The sequence below is a fragment of the Entelurus aequoreus genome, linkage group LG27 (genome assembly GCF_033978785.1).
Source record: "Entelurus aequoreus isolate RoL-2023_Sb linkage group LG27, RoL_Eaeq_v1.1, whole genome shotgun sequence".
NCBI classification, from domain to species: Eukaryota; Metazoa; Chordata; class Actinopteri; order Syngnathiformes; family Syngnathidae; genus Entelurus; species Entelurus aequoreus.
In genome coordinates this window covers 17,927,583-17,950,429 of record NC_084757.1, presented here as the reverse complement: position 1 = coordinate 17,950,429, position 22,847 = coordinate 17,927,583, and the positions used below count along the sequence as shown (strand labels likewise).

Here is a 22,847-nt window from a genome sequence, read left to right as displayed (position 1 = left end):
TATAAACATCCATAAATCTCCAACAACGTTTTATATACACACTAAGTTTATATGTAATGTAAAAGGCATGTGGAGAGGCGGGGCCGGCAGTCCAACGGCGAGGCAGGGCACACAGGAGCCCGCCCCAAGATGGCGGCGAGGAGGTGTGGACGACAAGCGAGCAGCGAGGTGGGGCGCGCCGGGAGAGACGCCGCAATCACTATAAGGTGCATAATGTCTGCTCTCACTGGGATGACAACTGATAGGATGTGCTAATGAAGTGAATTCATTGACTCATATTATGTTCAACCTATGGTGAATTTTCATATCCAAACTTGGAAAAAGCAAACCATCAGGTCGGAATAAATAATGGTTGAGAAAGGGCCTTAGATGGACATTCGCATGTGGACTGGAATTTCCTCCAAGAAGAAGCAATAAAACCAGGCTTCGGAATGCCAGAGTTATAGCTCTATTCTGACTGAGAGATTCCATGTTTACCTTAAACGCCAAGCCTACAAGTTATGCTATACATCTGTTGTTTTCCTGTCAGTACACACAAACATGTCCTTGAATGGTCAGGTGGGGCTGTTTGGACTTGGCGCACACCCAGACAGAGAAAGAAGGAATATATAAACTGATGGTTTAGCTCAGGGGTGGGCAATTAATTTTTACCGGGGGCCGCATGAGCAACCTGAGCACTGCTGGATGGCCACATCGACAATATTTCAATTAAATTTTGCTGTTCACATTCACTCACAATCACGCACGCACGCGCATACGTCCACACGGAAGTAATACAATTAACGCTTTTCAAAATAAAAGCAGCACCGTTGTATTGCACACTCGACAGATACTTTTTTAAATGTATTTTGTAATTTATGATTCGCCTCACGCGGGCCGGACAGGGACGCACAAAGGGCCGGATGTGGCCCGCGGGCCGCAGAATGCCCGGGTCTGGTTTAGCTCCTCCGGTTAGAAATCCTCCATTTTCGACTAAGATTCCTCCGGGTACTGCAGACCTATTAAAATGACGCACGCCTGTAATAAAGCAACTTTTGGTTCAGCAAAGCGTCTTCAACGTCTCTTTTGATCCAGCTATTCAGCAGCGTCATCTCTTGGCCCGGGACGACAGACCAGAAATACACTTCACTTGTCTTCCCGTTTTGATGAAGAATTATTCATGATCCTCGCGAAGGGTTAAAAAAAAGGTGGGTGAGCATCATTTTTGTGTCTTTTTCTCCATCTCTGAGTCTAAGTTGGCTGTCAAAGTTGACCAACTACTCGGTTAATGGCCTTAAACCTTCTACTATCCAGGTGAGATGTATGCAATGGTCCCCAGAGTCTTTGCTGTCGTCCAGCATTCTGTTTTTGTTTACTTTGTAACCAGTTCAGTTTTTAGTTTTTGTTTTGCATAGCCATCCCTAAGCTTCAATGCCTTTTCTTAGCGGCACTCGCCTTTTGTTTATTTTTGATTTAAGCATTGGATAGCGTTTGACCGCTGTCGTCTGCATATTGTGATCACTACATACCATCGTCGTCGTTCCCGACATCTACAAAGCAATTAGCTACCTGCTGCCACCTACTGATATGGAAGAGTATAATATGGTTACTCTGCCGAGCTCTAGACAGTACAGACACTCAACAACGGCACATTATTTGCGGGTTATAATTACTGGTTTGCAAAAAAAAATGTTTAACCCAATCAGGGGAAATTACCTAATCTCCCACAGCACACAAGACTGGCACAGAGGTTGAAAAACACTGCACTAAAGCACATGGAAGAATAGGGTCCATAATGCAGATCTTGTGCATTTTCCTGTCGCAATACGTTCAATCTTGGGTTCTATGGATCCCATTATTTTTTTTTTAATCTTCCTCTTTCTGACAGAAAGAAAAAGTAATACAAAAAGCCTGAGAAAAATCCAAACTACCCAGTAAATTTTGGTCAAAATCAGTTGTTGTGACTTACTTTGACTTTAGAGGTTATACTGTTGAATTGTTTTAGAAAAGGCTGTTAAATAAAAATGTACTGCCTTGTCATATTCCGCCATCTTAGTTGAGTGTTCCGCATGGACCCGACTATGAAATAGTGTTTTTTCCTGGAAAACAAGTCTGAACAAGACGGATTGTCTCATTGTCTGGCTCTCGAGATGTGCACAGGCTAAACAACAGGGGGCGCCCCATGACTACTCCCCCAAGCGGGTCTGAGCTTTTCGGCCGGTCACTCAAACACGTCTAAAGTCAGTTCAACCCTGAATAATAGATCCAAACTCCTGATTAGTCTCTCCTAGTGTTGTCCCGGTACCAATATTTTGGTACCGGTACCAAAATTATTTAGATACTTTTTGGTACTTTTCTAAATAAAGGGGACCACAATTTTTGTTTTTATTCTTGGCTTTATTTTAACAAAAACGGTACATTGAACATATGTTTCTTATTGCAATTTAGTCCTTAAATAAAATAGTGAACGTACAAGACAACTTGTATTTTATTAGTAAGTAAACAAACAAAGGCTCCTATCTAGTCTGCCGATGTATGCAGTAACATATTGTGTCATTTATCATTCTATTATTTTGTCAAAATTATTAAGGACAAGTGGTAGAAAATGTATTCTTAATCTACTTGTTCATTTACTGTTAATATCTGCTTACTTTATATTTTAACATGTTCTGCCTACACTTTTGTTCAAATGTAATAATCACTTATTTTTCTGTTGTTTAATACTTTACATTAGTTTTGGATGATACCACAAATTTGGGTATCAATCCGATACCAAGTAGTTACAGGATCATACATTGGTCATATTCAAAGTCTTCATGTGTCCAGGGACATATTTCCTGAGTTTATAAGCATAGTATACATTTTAAAAAAACTAAAGAAGATGTTGTGATGCCCAAAAATAGACGTATTCATAGTAGTATCGACTAGAAGTGCCACCTATGTCTATCAAGCTCCATGTTCTGATGTTTAAATGTTAGTTGTCTGGTTGTGGTTGTGTCTGTGCTTGTGTTTTTGTTTTTGTGTATGTTAAGAAAGCAATGATGCACTGTGCCCAAGACAAATTTTCCCGCGGGGACAATAAAGTTGAACCTTGAACCTTAGATACGGTCCTGTACTTGGTATCATTACAGTGGATGTCAGGTGGAGATCCACCAATGGCGTTTGTTTACATTTTGATGCCGGTGAGCCAAGGTGTGTAGTGAAGCATGTTTACCTATTCCTCGTCCTGCAGGGATGATAATTGTAAGAAACTTACTTTATTTGTCGCCATGGAGGTGAGGATTAGTGATTTAGAAGTAGCTAAAACACTGCCGACTGGGCCTGGACTTTAGCCGCTAACTAGCTAGCCATGTCTTAAAGCACCTCTTCCTGAGGGTGTTTCAGTGTTATAGCTTCACCTTTATCGTTAGTTTCTAAGCCAAATTGCGTCCGTTCTCCCTTCTCTGTCTACACACTGTGTCTGCTTGTAAGTACTCTGTGATTGTGCGCTGCTGAACATGCTCGTCTGCTCGTAAAACCAGCAATGACTCGACGTGATGATGACGCGGGCACAGGGGGGTGCGGGACAGGTATGTTTCAGAGGCGGTATAGTATCGAAAATTATTCATTAGTATAGCGGTACTTTACTAATACCGGTATACCGTACAACCCTAGTCTCTCCTAGTCTTCTATGTTTATCTGTCATCTCGTCTACCGGTGTGCCAAAAATTAAAAAATAAATCCGGCCTCATGAGTGAGCAAATCAGTAAAATCATCGACGGAGCCATCAGTCTTTAAACGAGTTGTTCCCAATCGTTGGCCCACAGCAGCGGTTTGCAATTAGCGTCACAGAAGCAACTCGAGTTAATCTGACATTTCTGTCTTTTTTTGGGTCATTTTTTCTCGGTGGCGTCTCGCAGCTACGCCGCTGAGCTGGTTATTCCACACGTTTGGACGGCTTAATGCTTGCCAACAACACGTTTGAATCCGCCGGAGTTTCTTATTTAATCTTTGATTTGTTGATGGTCTATTCTTAATCTCCTCATTATGTGGCAGACACTTATCCCATCTCAAGGGAGAGTTGTTTTATTTTTTTTTGCTTTGCAGTTAAATGTCTAATGTTTTAAGTTTGATGAGTCAGGACAGGCAGTGCAAATGCTTATTTGAGCTGGTTGCTGTTGGGGAGTTTTTTTAATTAACTCAATTTCACCAATAAAAGTAATGCCTCAGGTTATCAGTTGTTGGCCTAGTCAAGGTTGTAATAACTTCTTAAACATACCTGGCTTCGATCTGGCCTGGGCAATTATTTCGACTCGAGGGGCCAAATTTAGAGAAAAAAAAAAAAAAAGAGTATACCTCATTTTGGGAACACTTTAGTATGGTGAACATATTCTAAGTAACAAAGACTTAATTTAAAGTTATTTGTATCCTAGGGGAACATAAGGGTTAGGGTTACTAATAAGCAATAATTCTGAGGTTAGTTAATGACTTACTGGTTGTATAATAAGGCATTAATAAGTACTTAATAATGACTAATTAAGAGCCAATATGTTACTAATGTGCATGTTAATAAGCAACTAATTAATGGTGAATATGTTCCCCATACTAAAGTGTTACCCTATTTTTAGGAACACTAATACAAAAACTCACAATGTCTGATTGAATGCTAAAAACGTTATGACAGACCACCTTAAAAATGGAATAGAATTTTACATTTTTTCACAGAATGAGACACCCAGAATGTACATAAAAATAAAGAATGTGGGATTTACAATATTAACTATTCATCGTTTTTTTTTTAATAAAAAATTAGGTAACACTTTAGTATGGGGAACATATTCACCATTAATTAGTTGCTTATTAACATGCAAATTAGTAACATTGGCTCTTAATTAGTCATTAAGTACTTATAAATGCATTCTTCTGCATGGCCTTATTATACAACCATAAGCCATTAACTAAGAGTCTTCTCTCAATAACCTCAGAATTATTACTTATTAGTATCCCTAAACCTAACCCTTACACGTTCCCCTAGTGTCCAAATAACTCTAAATTAAGTTTTTGTTACTTAGAATATGTTCCCCATACTAAAGTGTTACCAAAAATAAAAATACATTAACTATGAACGATAAAACACTGAATATTGACAACATATGAACGTCACACCCCCTCTCAATCGACATTTTACAATCAAGTTAAACGCAACAAAAATGCAACAAACAGCGAAATATGAACGCGAAGGGTAAAAAAAAACCCCACTTACAATCTGATACATCTGATATATCACTAAGCTTTAGAACTTTCTTGTAAAAATCTCCTTCCGCGTCTGTCACCGCCCGTCAGCTTGTGAATTAGTGATCGGTTTATCCATTTGCAAGTCAATCACTCAAAATGTATCTGTTCCTGCCTAAACTTTCCCTCCACTTCCTTCGTTGGATGCCCGTCCAACAGACTGTGTGCTGTCTCCTCTGTTCGTATTGTTCCTGCCTTTGGTGGCGGTAGAAAAGAAACACAGCAGACTTTGGCACTGTGAATCAAGCCTCCCAAGCAGAGGGTGTGCAGAGAACACAACCAACCCTCCTTTGTTTTCTGGATGCCTCGGAAAGCCTGCAGATACAACCGCTAGGTGGTTTTTCCAAGCGCACTTAGCGGAGCATGCCATGCACATAACTTTGGTGGAGTTTTTTAAAAGACAAGGATGTCTCCTACTCCCCAGCGCTCTCTTGATGTTGCAGCGCGGATTTGAACCCAAGATTTTCCCTCAGCAAGATCACACTCCCTGTCTGGCAGCATGTCAGGACACGCCCCCGCCGATTGCATCACGCCCTCTCTTCGCCGCAGCTGCAGGCGGTTAGTCATCAGCACACCTGGCAGTAATCAGGAGGACAGCATAAGAACCAGTCACTCCTTGGGACCTACGCCGGAACGTCGTTAACTCTTGTAGTAAGCATTACGTCTCTGGCTTCCCTCTCGTTGTCCTCGCCTTGCTTTTGTCTTTTGCCCCTTTTTGTCTTGTTGACTTATGTCCCTTGTTCTCCTTGCAGTTGCCTCTCTCAATCCTCGATCACTCGTTTGGACTTGGACATTGTTGCTTGCCGCCTGCCTTCGACCACCTGCCTGTCCCCGGATCTCCCTTGTGCCTACCCTCTTGGTCAGACAAAATTTTCATCCATCACGCATGTACAACGTCCTCTTGAATTATTTACATGGTTAATTCTACACTTAATCCTGCAACCAACACTTAGAGTAGCATACACATCACACAATCATCAAAGGTTACAATAAACCTGGTAACCTTAAGCTCTTCGTGGTGTCGTCTCCTTTCAACCCTCACGTACATAACAGTACGTTCCGGCCAACCATGTCGGAACCAGACGACACCCCCCAGCCTAGCCTCGCTCCCCAGGCTCGGATCCCACGAAATCCGGACTTGGAGGTAATGTGCTCAGTCCTGAAGATGCACCAGACTCTTTTTGAGGCATTAGAGGACAATTTAGAGAAGGCTTTCACCAAGTTATATATTAAGTTGGACGAGCTAGTCCCCAGCCCAGTGCAAGACTTGGTAACTGGACAGCATGCTACACCAGCTACTAGCTCCGGTAGCGCTTCCTTTAGCCGAGAGCTCAAGATTGCTAGCCCTAAGCCTTTTGAGGGTGATTTTGAGCTCTGTAGGGGGTTTTTGGTGCAATGTGAGTTTATTTTTTTGCACCAACACTCGCGTTACACTACCGATGGGGCCAAAATTGCATTTATTTTTTCGCTGCTTGCCGGACCTGCTCTCAAGTGGGCTACTGCAGCTTTGGACAAGTCACTGGGCCTCGGCACCGACTACTCAGCTTTCCGGTCCGAATTTTTGGCTGTCTTCGACCACCCCAAGGATGGGGGGATGCCGCAGGACGCTTGCACACCATCCGGCAAGGAACTCGCTCGGTGGCAGCCTACACCCTTGAGTTCCGGACCATTGCGGCAGACAGTGGCTGGAACGACAAAGCCCTCCAAAGTGCTTTTCGTCAGGGACTCGCCGAAGAAATCAAGGACGGTCTGCTGAGGGATAGACCAACCTCTTGCAGAGGCCTCATTGACTTGGCACTCCAGTATGATCAGAGACTTGTGGAGCGAGCAACCGAGAGAGCCCGGAGCGTCGCTAGGAGAACCGCGGCTACGACCTCATCTCCCGTCTTTCAGCCATTTGGAGGACAACCGACCCCATTACCTGTTGCGGTTTCAACCACCGAACCCATGCAAGTAGGAAGAACCCGTTTGGGGACGGAGGAGAGGGAGAGAAGGATGAGGCAACATTTCTGCCTTTACTGTGGGGGTGCAGGACACATTGTCCACTACTGTCCGGCACTACTAAAAGACCAGGCTCACCAGCAAGGGGGATCCTGGTGAGCCATTCGACACTCCCCCGGGGACAAGAGAACCCAGGCATCCTGTTTTCCGCGTCCTTAACTTGGAACGACAAGAGAGTTGGAGTTAAAGTTTTTTTGGACTCCGGGGCGGACGATAGTCTTATGGACTACAGCTTTGCCCAACAAAACAAGATTCCTCTGGTATCCTTGAACAAGGACCTTCCTGCTCAAGCTCTGGACGGACGTCCATTGGGTCCTATCAGACACCGATCAGAACCGCTGCTTCTCACCTTATCCGGAAACCATCCGTTTCTGGGTTTTGGAGGCCCCTTTCACTCCACTTGTCTTAGGAAGAGCATGGTTGAAGCAACATAATCCTCACATTTCATGGACCTCCGGAGAGATAATGGCTTGGAGCACCCTTTGTCACGCTAACTGCTTGAAGTCAGCCTCGGCCCCCAGCAGAACTATTCAATCTACTAACCACCAGGTCGACCTCTCTACCATTCCCGAGTTCTATCATGACCTCGCTGAAGTATTCAGCAAGGAACGTGCTCTATCTCTCCCGCCGCATAGACCATATGACTGCGCTATCGAGCTGCTTCCTGGGGCATCCCTGCCGTCTAGTCGGCTGCACAACCTGTCTCTTCCCGAAAAAGAAGCCATGAAGAATTACATCACGGAATCTCTGGCTTCCGGTATCATAAGCCCTTCTAAATCCCCTGTGGCTGCGGGGTTTTTCTTTGTGACTAAGAAGGACAGGTCCTTGCAACCCTGCATTGACTACCGGCACCTCAACAACATAAACATCAAGAACAAGTACCCACTGCCACTTCTAAACGCATCTTTTGAACCCCTGGCACCAGCTACCATCTTCACTAAACTCGACCTTCGCAACGCATACCACTTGGTTCGGATTAAAGAGGGGGATGAATGGAAGACAGCGTTTAATACTCACCTTGGCCACTACGAGTACAGAGTTATGCCTTTTGGTCTTACCAATGCTCCTGCTGTTTTTCAGACACTGGTCAATGACATTCTTCGTGACATGCTGGACCAGTTTGTTGTTGTCTACTTGGACGACATCCTTATTTTTTCTCGCAACCCGCAAGAGCATCAACAGCATGTCCTTTTGGTCCTTCAGCGTCTTCTCGAGAACAGACTGTTTGTCAAGGCGGAGAAATGCCTTTTTCACGCCTCATCTGTGGATTTTCTGGGCTTCATTATGGAGAAGGGGCACGTCAGGGCTGACCCTGAGAAGGTCAAGGCTGTGGTAGCCTGGCCACAACCCACATCCAAGACAGAACTCAGGAGATTTCTGGGCTTCGCGGGATTTTATAGAAGATTCATTTGGAATTTCAGTCTTATTGCAGCACCCCTCAATGCTCTCACCTCATCTAAGGTCAATTTTTTGTGGTCACCTGAGGCCGACAGTGCTTTTAGAGGACTCAAGACCAGCTTTATCTCTGCCCCCGTCCTCATCCATCCAGATTGGGACTGTCCATTCTTAGTGGAGGTGGATGCTTCTGACTCAGGGATTGGAGCTACACTTTCTCAGAGATCTAAGATTGATAACTTGCTTCACCCCTGTGCATTTTTCTCCAGGCGACTTTCCCCGGCTGAACTAAACTACGATGCTGGTAACAGGGAGCTGCTGGCTGTCCACGAGGCTTTATTGGAGTGGAGACACTGGTTAGAGGGAGCTAGGCACCAGTTCCAAATCTTGACTGACCATAGCAACCTTCTCGCCATTCGGTCAGCGCGACGAATCAACAATCGGCAGGCAAGGTGGCAACAGTTTTTTTCTCGCTTCGACTACGTCTTGTCTTACCGACCAGGATCCAAGAACCAGAAGGCAGACGCATTGTCTAGAGTGCACATGGCTGAGAACGCTTGTCCGCCCATCCCTGAGACCATTCTGCCACCAGCTCGTATTGTGGGAATGGTCACCTGGAAAATTGAGGACCAGGTGAAGAAGGCTCTGCAGGCTCGTCCTGGACCTGGGGGCGGACCGCCTGGCAAGTTGTTCGTTCACAGAGAACTTCGGTCCCAGGTCTTGGATTGGGCCCACTCTAGTCTGTTTTCCTGCCATCCTGGGTTCCAACGTACATTATCCTTTGTCCGAAGACGTTTTTGGTGGCCATCCTTGGCTGCTGACACTCGAGAGTTCATCACTGCCTGTTCCACTTGTGCCCGCAGTAAACAGTCACACCGACCCCCGGCTGGTCTACTACGCCCACTGTCGATTCCGGCTCGCCCATGGTCACACATAGCTTTGGACTTCGTCACTGGCTTTCCCGTCTCGAGAGGTAATAACACTATTCTCACCATTGTCGACCGCTTTTCTAAGGCAGCCCACTTCATACCCCTCCGCAAGTTGCCTTCCTCCTCCGAGACGGCGGATCTTCTCACGTTGCACGTCGTAAAACAACATGGGATTCCTATGGACATCGTATCCGACCGGGGCCCTCAGTTCACCTCTAAGGTATGGAGAACATTTTGTAGGGGGATCAGGGCCTCGGTCAGCCTCACCTTTAGGATATCATCCCCAAAGCAATGGACAGGCTGAAAGAGCCAATCAAAGTCTGGAGTCTATGCTTCGCTGCCCAAGTCAGCCCTCGTCCTGGAGCAAGTTCATCCCATGGGTAGAGTACTCCTACAACGCAATGAAGAGCTCTGCCACCAGGATGTCCCCTTTTGAGTGTTCTTTGGGCTATCAACCCCCTGTGTTTCCCCAGCAGGAACTCGAGATCGGGGTACCTTCTACCAGGGCCCACATCAAAAGGTGTCAGAGGGTGTGGAGAGCCGCTCGTACGGCCCTCGTTAAGGCATCAGAGAGGATGTGTCCCAGTGCCAACAGACACCGTATCCCGGCCCTTTCTTATCAGCCTGGACAAAAGGTCATGTTACTCGCTAAGGACCTCAGCCTCCAGGTACCGTCTAAAAAGTTAGCCCCCCGTTTTGTTGGTCCTTTTCCCATCATTTCCTTAATCAACCCAGTTTCTGTTAAACTGGCTCTCCCACCCTCGGTCAAGCGACATCCTGTGGTCCATGTCTCTCAAATAAAGCCGGTGGTGGAGAGCGTTCTATCTCCCCCTACCCCTTCCCCCCCCCCCCCCCCCCCCTAGGTTCCTGGATGACAGCGATCCGGTTTGGAAGGTAAGGAAGATCCTCGGGGTCCGTCGACAGGGTAGGGGGCTGGTATACCTGGTCGACTGGGAGGGATACGGACCGGAGGACAGATCATGGGTGCCGGCCTCCTACCTTGCCGACCCCTCTCTTCTGGAGGACTTCTACTGTGCCAACCCGGGGGGCCTCAGACGCTCGTCGGGTGCCTCGCCTAAGGAGGGGGGTACTGTTGCAGCGCGGATTCGAACCCAAGATTTTCCCTCAGCAAGATCACACTCCCTGTCTGGCAGCATGTCAGGACACGCCCCCGCCTATTGCATCACGCCCTCTCTTCGCCGCAGCTGCAGGCGGTTAGTCATCAGCACACCTGGCAGTAATCAGGAGGACAGCATAAGAACCAGTCACTCCTTGGGACCTACACCGGAACGTCGTTAACTCTTGTAGTAAGCATTACGTCTCTGGCTTCCCTCTCGTTGTCCTCGCCTTGCTTTTGTCTTTTGTCCCTTTTTGTCTTGTTGACTTATGTCCCTTGTTCTCCTTGCAGTTGCCTCAATCCTCGATCACTCGTTTGGACTTGGACATTGTTGCTTGCCGCCTGCCTTCGACCACCTGCCTGTCCCCGGATCTCCCTTGTGCCTACCCTCTTGGTCAGACAAACTTTTCATCCATCACGCATGTACAACATCCTCTTGAATTATTTACATGGTTAATTCTACACTTAATCCTGCAACCAACACTTAGAGTAGCATACACATCCCACACAATCATCAAAGGTTACAATAAACCTGGTAACCTTAAGCTCTTCGTGGTGCCGTCTCCTTCCAACCCTCACGTACATAACACTTGATTCCTTTTCAGATGGGTAACTTCGGATTGAGCGATGCAAGATGGAGGAGTGGTACTAAAGCCGGTACAGCTTTCCACCAAGCAGCTCAATTAACTGTAGCTCCACTTTCAAACTGTTGGGGTTCAGTGGTTTGTTCAAGAGGCCTTGCCCAGTGCTCAGGAAATGGAACTTCCCTGCAGCAACCACACCCAATTTGGATGATGTCTGTAGCAGGAATCGAACCCATGACCCCCCCAGTCCAAAGCCTTGAGTCCTTTTAGACTTCTTAAGCCCTGTCTACATAAAGCCGGATAACTCCTTAAACGAATAATTATTTAGCCTAAGCACCGTGTCAGCCACACTAAACCCTCGTTTAAGGTAACCCTCCTTGGATAATGTTTTTTACACGGTTGGGTGCGCCGTGTATTTCTTGAATCTCCGGCTCTTAGCTTTGTATGGACTCATTGATCGTTTACAAACTGAGTTCTGAGAGGAAGTGAAGTCAGAAAGACCGCGCCACTGCCAGCTTCATAACAACCGGAGCTAATCAATGGAAAGATGGAGGCAAGTCATCCAGACATGTTTCTCCTTCTTCTACATGTACAGACGCTTGTGGAAATCACACATGAATACCTTAAGTGAAGGAAACGTACAATTGCAGCTATTTGGGATACAACACTTCTGAGATGGCAAAAGAACTTTGGAATGTCCAGGTCAGCTGTGATTCTACTTACGGAAAAACTTTGTCCATTTGTCGAAGGGGAGACAACGGGAATGTGGGCTCTGCGGATGTGATAAAAAAAAAGGTAGCGCGTGCTTTGTATTACTTGGCCGACGAGGGAAGACTACGGAAAACAGCGAATGCATTTGAACTGGCACAACAGACTATCAGTTATTGTCCGCAATGTATGTCGCGGACTCAGCGTCTAGGTCCAGAGTATATAAAGTTACCAAAAAGGAATGGACAATAAAGGTGAAGGCAAAAAAGTGAGGAGTGTCCTGACCAGATATCTACATCCCTAGATTGACTAATGTAAAATGTTCTTTATCACATTGTTTATTTTCACATGTGCACTAAAGATTTCATTAATTTATGATGGCTCATTTGTGATTCACTACAATAGGGCCCAGATTCCAGTTAATTGAAAGACCACAACACTGGATATTGTTCAGATAAGTTAAATTTATTTTAAGAACTTGCACACAAAGCAACACTGGAGGTGACTATGACGTGCACATTTTCTGCGCATGCGTACTAGGTCGCGTTGCGCCGGCGGACGGAGGTGGGGTCTTAAACAACCATTGTGTGTGTGGACAAGTATAAGGTTAGGTGGGATATACCCTAGATTATTTTAGCCGGTTTAGTGTAGAAGGGGCCTCACAGAACCATATCCTTGGAATACCACTGGATTATTTAATTTGTTCTAATGTCTACCTTAAACGATTTGTCTTATATCAAAGGTTTATAGATGTATACAGTACATGCAAAAGACTCCAAACAAAGTCTTTCCAAGAAAATCAGAGCTTTTTTTCTTGTCAACGTATTTTCTGGATCATAGGCACACTGCCGATGAGCGGGTCTATTTAGGTCTTTTTTCATACAAAAGGCGCTCCGGATTGTAAGGCGCATTAAAGGGGTCATATTATGATTTTTTGTTCTAAATTTAAAACATTTCCTTGTGGTATACACTACAGCAGTGGTTCTCAACCTTTTTTCAGTGATGTACCCCCTGTGAACATTTTTTTAATTCAAGTACCCCCTGATCAGAGGAAAGCATTTTTGGTTGAAAAAAAGAGATGAAGTAAAATACAGCACTATGTCATCAGCAGTGTTGGGTTAGTTACTGAAAACCAGTAACTAGTTACAGTTACTAGTTACTTCATTTCAAAAGTAACTCAGTTACTAACTCAGTTACTTACACCAAAAAATGCGTTACTGTGGAAAGTAACTATTTAGTTACTTATTTTTTTCTTCTTTTATTTTTTAAAGCTCCCATTAATGCCCTTTTAGCCTTCATTTCAGTACTGTTCTTGCACTGGAGAATAATACTATCTGTTGATCAACTTGACATGCATTTGCATCACTGAACTCTGCTAAGCAATACGGTCTACATACAACACACAAAGACAAAGATATGTTTCAAAGGGCTAATTTGTTTCTGGCCAGAACAAATTGACAAAACTATTTTAAAAAGCTGCAACATAACATACATAAGTAACAAACAGCATAATAACAGCATAGCTGTAAAGCAAGAAAGGCACACACTACATACACAAAGCCTAACCAGGCATTTTTTCCTCAAGTAATTCTGACACAAAATCATGTCTGAAGCCCAGAACACTCTACACATTTCCCCTGTTTTAGTTTAGAGATAAGGAAAGATTGGCCTGGCCCACTAGGATCCCTCTTTATGTTTGTGAACTTTGTAGTCTATACATTTAGAGTGATGTGATAATCAAACACTCTAGAAATCTAGAATGAAAGAGTATATAAGAGAATTGACAGCAACGTTCCCTCTAAGGTGCGCACCTGTGCAATTGTGCACTGCTCAAGCGTCCTCTGCGCACGGCAAATCTATGCCACGCACAAAATCAAATTAAAAAATGAGTGCATAACAATTTGACACGACACGACAGAAAACACTTTTCGTCATCCTTGTTCAAATATTGTAACGTCTGTCGAGACGCTTTGAGGACATGAATTCCATCCATCACTTTACTGAGCAAAACTCTTTATTGTCGGCCATAAACACATCACCAAAACATTAGTAAAAAAAATTATATCTAGCAAAAGTGGTCATTTTCTGCAGTACAAGCCAGACCAAAAGCAACTTCGTTATATCAACAGCAGCCTCTTGCTCTTTCTCACTTGCGCCAACACATGTACATATGGCACTTAGCCAGTGATGCGTTTACAGCCAAACAAAAAGTCGGACAACTCCAACACCACACATAAAGTGTCATTCCAGGTCGTTACACTATGATTTACCAATCAAATGTGTGCTTATTCTAGTGTCATTTATTAGGAATCTTAATTTATAAATATCAATCATTAAATGCTGTTAGTATATTAAATAAATACTAATAAAAGTATATTTTTTACAAACAGGAAGTTGCAGGAATGTACACATGATCCCCTGCTTACATCTCATTGTGCAACATGTGAATGTTTTAATGGGAACTAAATGCAATGTCTGAAAGGGCTACAAATTATTTCCAAAGCAGGACCCCCACCCAGACAAACAATACAAGTACACAGTTCATGAAAAACAATATTTTTTGTTATTGTCATTGTAAGTGGGCCTAAACACTTATATTAGAAATGGAAATGACTGCTGTCATTTCATTATAATAATAAGAGAATGTTGTCTGTCTATCTGTGTTGGCCCTGCGATGAGGTGGGGACTTGTCCAGGGTGTACCCCGCCTTCCGCCCGAATGCAGTTGAGATAGGCTCCAGCGACCCCGAAACGGACAATGGATGGATGGATGGAGATTGAACTTGTTATTTAGTCAGGTTTGGGACAGGTGTGCTGCTGGTGTAGCCACAGTGTGCACGTCTGATGTTGCTCACATGGGCTCCACTGAATGCTCAGGGAGTTTTTGTGTTTGCTCACACACATGAAAAATTAGAGGGAACATTGATTGACAGAGTGTGTACCTTCAGTGCTGAATGATGAGCAGAGGCAGAGCTAATCCTTAAGTAGTGGTGGTGGAGGGAAAGTGGAATTGGAGTCTCTGTCTTTCTTTACTAGCTACGTCGAAGCATGTTGCTTATGTAGCTTGTTTCAGCAGATTTGAATTGCTGTTTTGAGCAGTAAATGGGATCTTTGATCCAAAGCACAATTTACATTTAACTAAAATGTTATTTTCTTTGTGCTCGACAAAAGAAAAGTAGTCAAAATATCTCCATGTTAACAAACTCGACTTCTGGCTCTGCCATGATCAGACACGCCCCTTCCCCCCTCCCCACACTCACACCCACACACACAGAGCGCAGGTCTCTCTTCTCCGATTTGTGACACAAGAAGAATCACAACGATGACACTGCAGCGCTTCGATAAAACACACTTTATACTACATAAAAAGTAACGTAAAATAACGCAGTAACGCATCATGTAGTAACGGTAGCTGAGTTACTGAATATAAAAAATAACGCATTAGATTACTAGTTACCGCCGAAACTAACGTGTTGGTCCCAACACTGGTCATCAGTTTCTGATTTATTAAATTGTATAACAGTGCAAAATATTGCTCATTTGTAGTGGTCTTTCTTGAACTATTTGGAAAAATATATATAAAAATAACTAAAAACTTGTTGAAAAATAAACAAGTGATTCAATTATAAATAAACATTTCTACACATAGAAGTAATCATCAATTTAAAGTGCCCTCTTTGGGGATTGTAATAGAGATCCATCTGGATTCATGAACTTAATTCTAAACATTTCTTCACAAAAAAATAAATCTTTAACATCAATATTTATGGAAATCTAGCTGTCAACACTGAATATTGCATTGTTGTATTTCTTTTCACAGTTCTTTTTGACAGACATTTTAGTGAGAAACCTGAGCTTGTGCTTCACTGAGTTTATGAACTTACATTCATATTCTGTTGAAGTATTATTCAATAAATATATTTATAAAGGATTTTTGAATTCTTGCTATTTTTAGAATATTAAAAAAAAATCTCACGTACCCCTTGGCATACCTTCAAGTACCCCTAGGGGTATGCATACCCCCATTTGAGAACCACTGCACTACGGTATCGGTACAGACTACAGTGGCGGAAATTTTCAGGACTTATACAGATCTCAAATACACATCAGCTGGTACCAGGAAGGTAAGAAAAGTTGGTTTTGCATAATATTGAGAAACAAAACGCCAGATAATATGTCTGCTAATGGGTGCCATTTTGTGGTCTTTATACACACACCATAATAATACTTGTGTCTCTGACTACTGTAGCCGTAATGGGCCGACAATCCATCAAGCGGTGCGACTTCAAAGTCATACTAAAACATTTTGAGAGATTTGTGTGTAATGTTCTTTATTTTCAATGGAACATTTAAAGTTGTGGCGTTGTTTACTGCCGTCATATTGCAGTCTACACATATCTCTTATGTGTGACTCATCTACTGGTCACACTAATCATTACACCATGTCCATCCATCCATCCATTTTCTACCGCTTGTCCTTTTCGGGGTCGCGAGGGGTGCTGGAGCCAATCTCAGCTGCATTCGGGCGGAAGGTGGGGTACCAAATAAAATTGCTTTGAGGTCGGTAAGCACAACCAGAATTATTCCGTACATTAGGCGCACCGTGTTATAAGGCGCACTGTCGATTTTTGAGAAAATGAAATTGATTTTAGTGGCTCAGTGGCCTCGTGGTTAGAGTGTCCGCCCTGAGATCGGGAGGTCGTGAGTTTAAACCCCGACCGAGTCATACCAAAGACTATAAAAATGGGACCCATTACCTCCCTGCTTGGCACTCAGCATCAAGGGTTGGAATTCGGGGTTAAATCACCAAAATTATTCCGGGGCGCGGCCACCGCTGCTGCTCACTGCTCCCTTCAAATCCCAGGGAGTGGAAAAAGGGAATGGGTCAAATGCAGAGGGTAATTTCACAAAACCTAGTGTGTGCGTGACTATCAGTGGTACTTTAACTTTAAGTGCGCCTTATAGTCCAAAAAATACAGTACTTGCTAAATGAAAAAAAGGGGTGGTAGGTGGAGTTTGTGACAGGTGAATGAGTTGAACTCACCATGGCTGACGGTGTGAAGCATCAGGAGGACCAGCAAGGTCTGAAGTCGACACGTCGGCATGACGTCGCACATCCTGCTGCAGAAAAGAAAAGACTATAAGATAAACACATTTTGCCTCTGCGGCTCCTCTTATCCACACTCTCTTTGGATTGAGAGCTGTCACTTCATCCCTCCTTGTGATTTCTCCAAAGCCCCTTTTAAGGCTGGAAAACATTCATTTTAAGCCTTTTTAAAAAAAAAAGTCAACTCGCTGTTACCTTCATGTTTCATCTCTCTCAAGTGTAATTTGAACTATAGGCCATTATCTCTACACTTCAGAGACAAGGATCTCCCAATTGGACAGCAAGCACTTATCCTTAATGACGTTTAAAGCCCCATTCCGCTTTTGTCTTTTCCAATTTATTCCTAATCAGCACCACCGGGTGGATATAAGTCTATCCCAGCATGCACTGGCTCACTTTGTGCCAGCACGTGTTAACAAAAAAAAAAAAAAGAGCCAAAGTTGTCTGACTTTTTCCTCGCGTTTTATGATCTGCCGATAGAAATGGCGCATTTTTCAAAGCGCTGCAAGAAACACATTTATTTAGTGATGCATATCAACAAGTGGAACAAGCAGATAAGGGCGCAGCAGCCGTATCGTACATGACGTGTGCGGAAAGACTTTCCAGTGCAGAGCAGAGTGTCACGGCGGCGAGGACAATGTCACATTATACAGTAAGTACGCTATCCTCAGTGTCAATACTCGCTATTTGGCTGGCAGGCTGACAGGGCGAGCACAACACTTCCGTGCAACTAAGCAGCTGTCACATTCAAGTTCGGCTCTAATACACACAGCCGCCTGGTTTATTTGGGTACTTAAAGAGGACATGATGGAGCCAAAAAATATCCCTTAAAAGCGGAACGACTTTTTCACTTCCGACACAACACTGATATTGAAACCCTGAGTGTAGGCCGATACTACTCTGTTACGATATCAGCACGAATCATAGTACATAATAGGGATGGGCGATGTGGCCGAAAATCTATATTGTGATATAACGTATTTTCCAGACCATAAGGCGCACTGTACTGTCTTTTTCATAGACCAGTGGTTCTTAACCTTGTTGGAGGTACCGAACCCCACCAGTTTCATATGCGCATTCACCAAACTCTTCATAGGTGAAAAATAAAAATAAAAAATGTTTTCAAATTCAAGACAGAGTTATATGGTTTTTTTACTGGTGCACAAAATGAACCGTGCATGAACATCACCTTGTTCAAAGAACAAAACCAACACAGTGCATGAACTCACAACAAATTACACACCTGCAAATCAGATGGAAAATTAGAAGGAACATAGTTTGGGGGTATCCATAATACGTCGATAGGGAGAAGTTTTTATTTACACGATGAGTCGGGTGTGTCTTGACCTCCGCGGTGGAGGCTCCACCGAACCCCTGAGGCCGACTCACCGAACCCCTAGGGTTCGATCGAACCCAGGTTAATGTAACAGGGTCAATTATGTCTTGTAAATAATGTATTTTATAATGTTTTATTATCGTTATAATTACACAAAAAATTTGTAAGTTACATGTAAATACTTGAACGTTGTTCGATGTTTTGTCAATGTGGAACCATTGCCTCGTTGTCCCTCCTACTGCAATAATTACTGTGATACCTGTCTTTTTATATGTGTTGGACACGCCTTCCAACTTCCCTTTTTGTCTACGATAAAGGAGAGGGACTCGACGATGGCAAAAAGTTATTGACAACAATTGTATTCTGTGTATTATCAGTAAAGTGCAGCTGAGCAATCCATGGTGTCGGTCCATCCATCCATCCATCTTCAACCGCTTATCCGGAATCGGGTCGCGGGGACAGCAGCTCCAGCAAAGACCCCCAGACTTCCCTCTCCAGAGCAACATTTGCGACTTCCTCCTGGGGAATCCCGAAGCGTTCCCAGGCCAGAGAGGAGATGTAATCCCCCCATCTGGTCCTTGGCCTGCCGCGGGGCCTCCTCCCAGTGGGACGTGCAACGAGGACCTCCCTAGGGAGACGCTCGTGAGGCATCCGCACGAGATGCCCGAACCACCTAAGCTGGCTCCTTTCCAAGCGAAGGAGCAGCGGCTCTACTCCGAGTCTCTCTCGGGTGACTGCACTTCTCACCCTATCTCTAAGGGAGATGCCAGCCACCCTTCTGAGGAAACTCATTTCGGCCGCTTGTATCCGCGATCTTATTCTTTCGGTCATTACCCATACTTCATGACCATAGGTGAGAGTAGGAATGTAGATAGCTCGGTAGACCGAGAGCTTTGCCTTCTGGCTCAGCTCCCGTTTCGTCACAACAGTGCGGCAGAGAGACTGCAATACTGCCCCAGCTGCTCCGATTCTCCGGCTGATTTCCTTCTCCATCTTTCCCTCACTCGTGAACAAGACCCCGAGATACTTAAACTCCTCCACCTGGGACAGAGTCCTGTCCCCTACCCGGACTGTACAAACCATCGGTTTCCTGCTGAGAACCATGGCCTCAGATTTGGAGATGCTGATCCTCATTCCAGCCGCTGAACACTCGGCTGCGAACCGATCCAGTGAGAGCTGAAGGTCACGAACCGAAGGTGCCATCAGGACCACATCATCTGCAAACAGCAGTGACGCAACCTTTAGCCCCCCGAGACGTATACCCTCTCCGCCATGGCCACGACTCCGCCTAGAAATCCTGTCCATGAAAATCACAAACAGGATAGGTGACAGAGCGCAGCCCTGGCGGAGACCAACCCCCACTGGAAACGGATAAGTCGGTGTCGGTCGTGTTCCATAAAAGCCACACAACGCAGAGGAAAAGACCACCGGTTACATTAAGAACCACTGTCATAGACAGTATAGGCCAAAAGTTTGGATACACCTTCTCATTCAATGTATTTTCTTTATTTTCATGACTATTTACATTGTAGATTGTCACTGAAGGCATCAAAACTATGAATGAACACATGTGGAGTTATGTACTTTAACAAAAAAAAAGGTGAAATAACTGAAAACATGTTTTATATTCTAGTTTCTTCAAAATAGCCACCCTTTGCTCCGATTACTGCTTTGCACACTCTTGGCATTCTCTCAATGAGCTTTAAGAGGTAGTCACCTGAAATTGTTTTCACTTCACAGGTGTGCTTGAAGCTCATCGAGAGAATGCCAAGAGTGTGCAAAGAAGTAATCAGAGCAAAGGGTGGCTATTTTGAAGAAACTAGAATACAAAACATGTTTTCTGTTATTTCACTTTTTTTTTGTTAAAGTACATAACTCCACATGTGTTCATTCATAGTTTTGATGCCTTCAGTAAAAATCTACAATGTAAATAGTCATAAAAATAAAGAAAAGTATTGAATGAGGACAAGGTGTGTCCTAACTTTTGGCCTGTACTGTATAAGGCGCACCGGATTATAAGGCGCATTAGGAGTGATATATTTTTTTTTTCTAAATGTAAAACACTTCCTTGTGGTCTACATAACATGTAATGGTGGTTATTTGGTCAAAATGTTGCATAGATTATGTTTTACAGATCATCTTCAAGTAACTTTATGACAGTCTCTTCCGTTTTGTGGGCGGTTTATTTACGTGGCTCACCTTCGACAGCGTCTTCTCCCCGTCATCTTTGTTGTAGCGGTGTAGCTGCCATTAAATTCTAAGTTAATGATTATTTGCAAAAAAAAAAAAAGTTTCTCAGTTCGAACATTAAATATCTTGTCTTTGCAGTCTATTCAATTGAATATAAGTTGAAAAGGATTTGCAAATCATTGTTTTTATTTACCATTTACACAACGTGCCAACTTCACTGGTTTTGGGTTTTGTATTTAACTCACATTTATGTTGTAAAGCACCACAAAGTGCTTCACAACCAGTGTTGGGACTAACGCATAAAGTAACGCGTTACTGTAACGCCGTTACTTTCGGCGGTAAATAGTAATCTAACGCGTTATTTTTTATATTTAGTAACTCAGTTAGTTACTACATGATGCGTTACTACATAAAAAATAATGTAAAATAATGCAGTATCGGCTACAAACTGAGAAGATCTGAGTGTTTTATTGCAGCGCTGCGGAAGAGGCGACAAAAAAAGAGTCGCGCCGCGCGCTGTCTGTATGTATGTGTGTGTGTGTGTGTGTATGTGAGGGAGCGTGTCTGTGTTTACTAACAAGACATCATGGTGAAGCCCGAAGCCGAGTTTCTTAACATGGAGATATTCTCAATACTTTTCTTTTGTCGACCACAAAGAAAATAACATTTTAGTTAAATGTAAGTTGTGTCTTGGATCAAAGATCCTATCCTAGCAATTAAAATCTGCTGAAACAGCTACAAAAGCAACCTGCTTCGACGAAGCTAGTACGAAGCACTTCACCTCCTAAGCAACAGCGGCTGGATTTTAACGAGGCACTGCGCACTGAAGGTACACACTGTCAATTCTCTTATATACTCTTTCATTCTAGACTTCTAGAGTGTTTGATTATCACATCACTCTAAATGTATAGACTATAAAGTTCACAAACATAAAGAGGGATCCTAGTGGGCCAGGCCAATCTTTCCTTATCTCTAAACTAAAACTGGGGAAATGTGTAGAGTGTTCTGGGCTTCAGACATGATTATATTTCAGAATTCCTTGAGAGAAAAAAACGCCTGGTTAGGCTTTGTGTATGTAGTGTGTGCCTTCCTTGGTTTACAGCTATGTTGTTATTATGCTGTTTGTTACTTATGTATGTTATGTTCCAGCTATTTAAAATAATTTTGTCAATTTGTTCTGGCCTGAAACAAATCGGCCCTTTGAAACATATATTTGTCTTTGTGTGTTGTATGTAGACCACATTGCTTAGCAGAGTTCAGTGATGCAAATGCATGTCAAGTTGATCAACAGATTGTATTATTCTCCAGTGCAATAACCGTACTGAAATGAAGGCTAAAAGGGCATCAAATGGGGCCTTAAAAAAATAAAATAAAATATATAAGTAACTAAATAGTTACTTTTCACAGCAACGCATTACTTTTTGGTGTAAGTAACTGAGTTACTTTTCAAATAAAGTAACTAGTAACTGTAACTAGTTACTGGTTTTCAGTAACTAACCCAACACTGTTCACGACACAGTTAAAATATTCATTTTTACACAAAGAACATATGACACAGCTATAAAGATGGTCAAACTGCCTTCAAGCATGTGCGTGTATATACAGTATACGGTACACAATAATAAATGTGGCCCTACAGCTAAAGGACAGCCGTCAAATGAGGTGAAATGAAGTCAGCCCTGTGCAGCCCATGGGGCGCGGAGGGGTTGCGGTACGAGAGCGTAAATAATGAATGCGGACCCTCTTGGGAGACGTTGTGGTGCCCGAGGGCTGGAGGGAGGATTTGCCGTCTGCTACGGTGGAGATGCCAGATTCAGATAGCTCTTGTCGGTTTACAGTAGTGTAGGTAATGCCACGGATGCAAACACTGACATCATAAAAATATCTAAGCTGTGTGCCTTTCTGTACAAAGGCATTAGTACAGAAAATCAAGGTTTTGGGTCACACAAATAAACCAATGAAAGGTTATGTTATTCATATTTGGGGGACAAATACATCTTTAAAGTCACACAAAACTTTGGATTTGTAAACTCACAATCAGAGCAGTAAAACTCCATTGTTGTTACATGATATAAAAAAAAAAAGGTAGAATCATTTTTAGTTTTTACAATTTTATTTTAGACTTTGTGGATGAGCTGCATGTCATATACACATACATACATACATACATCAATCAATCAATCAATGTTTATTTATATAGCCCTAAATCACAAGTGTCTCAAAGGGCTGTA

General features: G+C 43.4%; 1 protein-coding gene across 14 annotated transcripts in view; it reads right to left on the bottom strand.

Annotated features, from left to right (window-relative positions):
• Positions 1 to 22,847, bottom strand: part of ncanb (neurocan b) — a 567,283-nt gene that overhangs the window by 325,099 nt on the left and 219,337 nt on the right. For 11 of the 14 annotated variants that reach the window (XM_062039081.1, XM_062039087.1, XM_062039082.1 and 8 more), the window contains one exon: positions 17,028 to 17,104. In XM_062039081.1, coding sequence (XP_061895065.1) covers positions 17,028 to 17,100 — 73 coding nt within the window. In that variant the 5' untranslated portion in view covers positions 17,101 to 17,104. The remainder of the gene's footprint in view (positions 1 to 17,027; positions 17,105 to 22,847) is intronic. The other 3 variants (XM_062039077.1, XM_062039086.1, XM_062039085.1) reach the window with 1 other exon arrangement.